Raw genomic sequence first — 6265 nt, 5'->3', positions numbered from 1 at the left:
TGAGGAGTACTCAGGACTAAGATCTCAGCTGGACCACAGACACTGGCTTAGGGCAGGTTAACTCTGGGCACAGGAGAACTTGGGTGTTACTTGAAGGTTTGCCTGTGCTGAAGAGATCATCACAAGAGCACTGAGCTTAACCCTGGGGACACAGTGACAAAGAGGCTGGAGAAAAGGGATGGAGCCTCTGGCCTCTGCAACAGGCTGGAACTGGAGTCAAGGCACAGGCTGCAGAGGGGAGAAAGCAAGGCATCACAGGAAGCAGAAAGCAAAAAGACAGAGACAGACCGGAACATGCTGCGATCTCTAGCTCACAGGCTGCACCCAGCTCAAAAACACAGCTTGATCTACATAAGCCACAGCACTGCATCGCAGCCATTACACCCCTCTGCTCAATCCATGAGAGTGGGTCCATCCCAGAGGCAAGAAGCAAAACCTGACAGAGCTCGTGGTGCTGGGTTCCTGCTTCTCCCGAAAACCCAGCCAGACTGGCATCTTCCCCACTGGCTCAGCCAGCTCTCAGTCACGAAAGCAGCAGTTCCTGCCCCTTCACCAGGGATCAGGGAAGGGCTTCTCCCACACTGCCCCGACCTGCTCAGCTCGAGTCCCCATCCTCATTCCCATGGGTTCCAGCCTCATTCCCTCGGTTCCAACCTCGGTCCCACCAGCATCCCCTGGGGAGCATGGGGGTCACATCCAGACCAGACTGGGGGCTGCAGAATTTCCCCATCACATTCCATCGAGGCATCCATTGTCCCCATCACGCAGGCAAACCCCATCCTCTTCACGGTCAGGCTCTGCACAGCTGCATCGCAGATCTGCAACATACCAACGTGCTTTTTCCACTGACTCATTCTCGGCTTTTCCTTCCTTTCTTTTTATTTTTTTTCTTTTAAAGGCACAACCTCAGCCTTGCACTCAGCAGAAGCCACGCGCCTGCTCATCGCCCCACCCAGGCACAGGCCCCAAGAACAGCCTCCTCCCTCCCTCCTCCCAAAAGCTGACAGCCCAGGGCACCCTGCAAAGGAAGCTGCCGAACTTGAACGCTGCTTTACCCACTTTTGCTTCACCCACCCGCCTGGCCTCAGCCGAACCCTCCCTGCTGCTCATCCCCCTTGCTGCTGGAAGAGCCCCATTCCTGGAGCCCGAGCAAAACCAACAAGAGAGAACTCCAGAAGGACTTCAACAGCTTTCCAAGTAAGTGACGGCATTTTTTCACTTGCTTTCAGAGATGTCTTAGGGAAGAGATGTCTTAGGGAAAGACTAACACTGCCTGCTAAAAAAATCCTTTGCTGAAAGCATCTTTACCCCTCCCATTCCACCCACTCATCTCTCCCATCATAACCCAGCAGCAGAGTGAGGGTAACCCCTCTGCCAACACAGCATGCTCCTTGCCAGCTCCTCTTCTTTTTGCTTTGCCTGGTACCAGGATCTAGAAGAGAGGTTACAAAGTCTTGCTTATCAGCTTGCTCTAATAACAGGGATTTGAGCACCCCACATCAGGGCAAGTTTGGAGGCTTAGTGCTCTTGCTTGCATCACACAGTGCAGCAGCCAGAGCTGCAGGCCAGAGCTGCTGTCACGTGGCTGTGGGTTTTGGTTTTAAGGAGGGAGTTTTGTATATGGAAACCTGGGAAGATGCAGGAAGGTATTAAAGGCACCGGGTGCTTCTGTTAGAGCAGGGTGAATTACATCGCCTTTCTCTTACCTGCACAAATGCTCTCATAGCCTTTTCCTTGTAACTGGGGCTGGCACAGGGATATCTTACCCTGGATTTTGGGACAGTTGTGCTGGGGGGTCAGGTCTTTCTCAGAACTCCTGTACAATGATACGCATAGATGCTGCCAGTGCTGCACAAACCACAAGGGACTGTTAGCCAGCTGCCCAGGTCCTTCCTGCCTCCAGCAAACTCTGAGGCCTGCACACTTTGTCACATTTGTAGCTTCCTGAAATTAAACCACACAGGGGTGCAGAGCAGATACAAAGGAAACAAAGAAATTAGCTAAGCAATGCTCACAGAGGGAACAGCAAGGCAATTGTGGAAGAGAATCATCCTACCACATCCCATCCTATGTAATTTCAGGCCCACCTCTATTGGTATTTGGTGTTTGTACATTGGATCACATTAAGCTTTGTTTTCCCAGAAAGTAACATCGCTTGCTGGCACCAGCAGCCCCTTACCCAGTTGCAAAGACTCCCAGTGGGGGAACAGGACTGCATTAGCATGGGGCCAACTACCACTATGTGCAGTTAAAGGCAAGGCACATGCAGAGCAGTTGGACACCCCTTCAGTCAGGTCCTCGGCTCCTAGCATCCAACTAGCCCCTAGCTTTCCCATTCATGCACCTGGTCCTCCCATGAAGCATATACCTGCACCCAAACCTGCCAGGAAAACTTGTAGCATCCATGGGACTCATTTCCTGCTGTCTCCCTGGCATACTTCAGGCTTTTACTAAATATTAACTCATCAGGTGTAAGGAGGGAGGGCTAGAGCGTGAGTCAGTGTAAGGGCTGGGGATGCATCCATGCTCCAGTGCTCTGGTCCAGTTTCCCCAGTAACACAGCGTCCTCCTTCATTACAGGCCTGGAAGATCAATAAGTGGTCCAGCAGCAACACCAGTGGTAATCACTTCCGTGGGATGTGACTAAAGCCTAAAGAAAGACTATGAACATGCTAATGACAAGAGTAGAAGTGATCGTCCCCTCAGTAATCTTTGCTACAGAAATGCTCTTGGACATTTTAGTGGAAAACTGAGAAGTCTGAGGCTTCCCTCATTGCTTAGGCTGGATCCCTCCTCAATCCATTCTAAGTATCCCTGGTAGCAGCAGCCAGCCCCAGAGGCTGGGACACCAGCTCTAAGCGACTGCAGTGAAGGTGTTTGTGCTCCCTTTCATTTCAGTCATCCCAAGGCCATTTCACTCCCTATCTTTGTGTCACTCAGTGCTGGGACGTGGGCCAGCACGGCCCCCCACTGCAGTAGGCACCTCCTCTCATTCCCCATCTCCAGAAGAAGATGGCTGCTCTTATTGCTGAAAACTTCCGCTTCCTCTCCTTGTTCTTCAAGAGCAAAGATGTCATGATCTTTAATGGCCTGGTGGCCCTGGGCACAGTGGGCAGTGAGGAGCTCTTCTCAGTTGTTGCCTTCCATTGCCCATGCTCCCCAGCCCGTAACTACATCTACGGGCTGGCTGCCATCGGTGTCCCAGCCCTGGCACTATTCCTCATCGGTGTCATATTGAACAACCACACCTGGAACGTAGTGGCTGAGTGCCACAAGCGTGGCACCAAGAACTTCTCCACTGCCGCTACCTTCCTCCTCTTCGGTTCCATCATGGGCCGGGCAGCCGTGGCACCCGTCACCTGGTCGGTCATCTCCTTGCTGCGTGGGGAGGCTTACATCTGTGCACTCAGCGAGTTTGTCAGGCCATCCACCCTGGACAAGTTCCCATCTGAGTTTGGGGCTGAGGTGCTGGCGAGGTTCCCCTGCAAAGATGTGCCAGCAAACCTCACCAGGTTCAGGGATGAGGTGACACGGAGGCTGAGATATGAGTCCCAGGTAGGCATGTTGGGGAGAGAGCTGCATGGAGCAGGTAAGATCATCTTGACGTGTCCTAACGCAAAATCTCTCTCTCAGCTCTTTGGCTGGCTGCTCATTGGAATTGTCGCTGTCCTGGTTTTCCTCACCAAGTGCCTGAAGCACTGCTGCTCACCACTGAGCTACCGGCAGGAGGCCTACTGGGCCCAGTACCGCTCCAACGAGGACAAGCTCTTCCGCCGCACAGCTGAAGTCCACTCCAGGATCCTGGCAGCAAATAATGTGAAGCAATTCTTTGGATTTGTGGCGCTTGACAAGGAAGAGAAGGAGCTGGTACAGGAGTTCCCAGTGGAGGGTGTCCAACCAAGCCCCCAGTGGAACGCCATCACGGGTGTCTACATCTACCGGGAGAACAAAGGTTTCCCCCTCTACAGCCGGCTCCACAAATGGGCAAAAGGGGTGGAAGGGAACGGGCCAACCCCAGAGGGCCACGAAATGCTCTTCTTGGCTTCCTAAGACAGATGGGTGCTGGGAGCAGTTCCCCAGTCTGCCTGGCAGGCCTATCAGTATTGGTGTGCATTTCATGGATTCGCTGGGAATATTCCTGCCAGCAGGATTACTACTCTCAGCAGGTAAAAAGGAATCAACAGCCTCAAGGTAGAGGCTGATAAGCAATGCACTGAGCTGGGGAACCCCTCCCATGGAGACAACCATCTTGCTGGTGCTCCCAGAGGGATAAGGGGAGCAGAGCAGATGCACACCTTACCTCCAGGCTGCTGGTGAGCCCTGCTGTCTTAAGCACCATCTGAAACCTCAGGGAGAAAGAGCTGGGAACATTTCTAGCTCTGACTTTTGCAGTCCCACCTGTCTCCCCTGTGGAAAGGTTAGTCCCAGCCATCCTACATACCCACCTTTTTATCGACACCAGTATCTTCTTATGCAGTTCTGCAGTGCCTGTTACACTGGCAGGTCCTGGAACACATTATGGTCTTCAGAAGGAAACAGTGAGTACATTCCTATAGCAACAAGGATACAATAGCATCTGTGAAGGAGTGGGTCAGTACTACATCAGCACGGCAAATAACTGAGAGACTAAGGCAAGAGGAATCGCCGATATTGTAGGCATTCAGAAAGACACTCTGTAATTACCAAGTTGAAATTTGGGTAGGACACTAAACTCCCTTTGTTCTTATTGAAGCGTCTGGAAACCTCTAATGAGCCCAAATGGTCGCAGACGTGAGAATATAACCCTGGAAGGTGACACCATCAGCAGAATAGCTTTCAGGCAAGGTGGCATAGTGGAGGCTCAAAGGGAGAACAGCACTCACAGTGAACCACAGCGCTGTGTGCAGCTTATTGCATTGCTCATCCACCACTGGATGAGAGTCCTGCTTGTTTGTGTTGACAAGCTGGAACAAAACCCCAGCCAGAATTACATACATATAATTATGTTTTTAATATATATATGTATGTGTGTACACACACATGCATCATATATATATACATGTATATATATCATATAAAATTATACTTTACTGTACTAACGGAGCATATTTCTTCCAGGGAAAGGGGGCAAGAAACTTGCCAGCTAAAAGACCATGTTACATGCACTCATCTGCTCTATTGCTACTGCTGCACAAGAGACTGTGGGAATGGGATGAGGGGAGCAGCCCTCTCTCTACTCCTGAACTAAATTCTTACCGCTGCTTTAAACAGTCCCTGCAGCAAACCATCTGTTTTAGGGACTCAGCTGTAATGAGAGAGCAAGGCTAGAGTTGTTATACTACTGCAATTGCTGACACTGTGCTGACTGTGGCTTCAAGGCTGTTCTGGCACCATGCCCCTTTCTGCCTGAGAGTCAGACCTATATACTTAACACTTCAGAGGAGGCAGGACAATGGAGTTTGGTTTTCCTACTTGTACAGTTCCTCTACAGACACAACTTCCACTTACACTGTGCCATTATACTGAAAAGCCTTGAACTGTTAAGAAACAAACAAAAAAAGCTCACTGAACTTAGAGAGGCTTAAACACAAGAAGATTTGAAATAAACTATTAAATGAGTTCTTTTTTGTTGCCTTTTGACGTTTCTTAAGGGGGTCACAGGAGGCATGTTTTAATATTTCCTTTGAAGCCAAGACCTGGGAACTTATGTTTTCTTTCTATTGAATATTTACATCCTCTTCTATTTAGGTAACACCAAAATACTATGTTTTAAAGTATCATCACATATTATAAACTAGCAGAGGACATATCCCAGGACTCATGATCAGCTCTGCCATAATTTGCCTTTCATTTATGGGAAGGCCCAGCTAGCAGCTGACCTAACCTTCAGGAATGATCATATGCAAGTTAAATAAAAACAAAAAAATCTGCATTCACTTGAGATAAAAAAAAAAAAAAGTTAATTTGCATTTCTCCTCATAGGCCCTCAGGGGTGAACACGCACACATCCCTGCCACCCCCGCATGCAAGTCAGCAGATACAAGGTAACTTGCTGAAACAGTAACATGAGCATATTCCTCTTACTTGCCTTCCTGACAGCCCTCATTCCTTTGAACCACCTCCACTTCCTTCTCCTCTCCCCTCCTTTTGAAGGAGAGGGGCAAGACACAATGCTTGCTAGAGGATTTGTTTATCCTAATAATACAGCATGTGTACAGCCCAGCCTTTGCTTGTTTAGCTTCTCTCTTCTCCATCAACTCCAGCTGCTTTCTATGTATTGGGATGG

At 49.8% G+C, this 6265-nt stretch overlaps 1 protein-coding gene across 2 annotated transcripts; it reads left to right on the top strand.

Annotated features, from left to right (window-relative positions):
* Positions 1-881: 881 nt before the first annotated feature.
* On the top strand, positions 882-5050 carry CALHM2 (calcium homeostasis modulator family member 2). Of its 2 annotated transcripts, XM_072340470.1 has the most exons (3): positions 882-1197; positions 2581-3555; positions 3634-5050. In XM_072340470.1, exons 2-3 carry the CDS (start codon positions 3013-3015, stop codon positions 4048-4050), a joined length of 960 nt encoding a protein of 319 aa, XP_072196571.1. In that variant the 5' UTR covers positions 882-1197; positions 2581-3012; the 3' UTR covers positions 4051-5050. The 2 variants fall into 2 exon arrangements, with proteins under 2 accessions (XP_072196571.1, XP_072196569.1); XM_072340468.1 differs by having other exon boundaries at positions 2581-5050.
* The last annotated feature ends 1215 nt before the right edge of the window (positions 5051-6265 follow it).

Source organism: Excalfactoria chinensis, chromosome 6, assembly GCF_039878825.1.
Source record: "Excalfactoria chinensis isolate bCotChi1 chromosome 6, bCotChi1.hap2, whole genome shotgun sequence".
Taxonomy (NCBI): domain Eukaryota; kingdom Metazoa; phylum Chordata; class Aves; order Galliformes; family Phasianidae; genus Excalfactoria; species Excalfactoria chinensis.
This window is presented reverse-complemented; position numbering and strand designations above follow the sequence as displayed.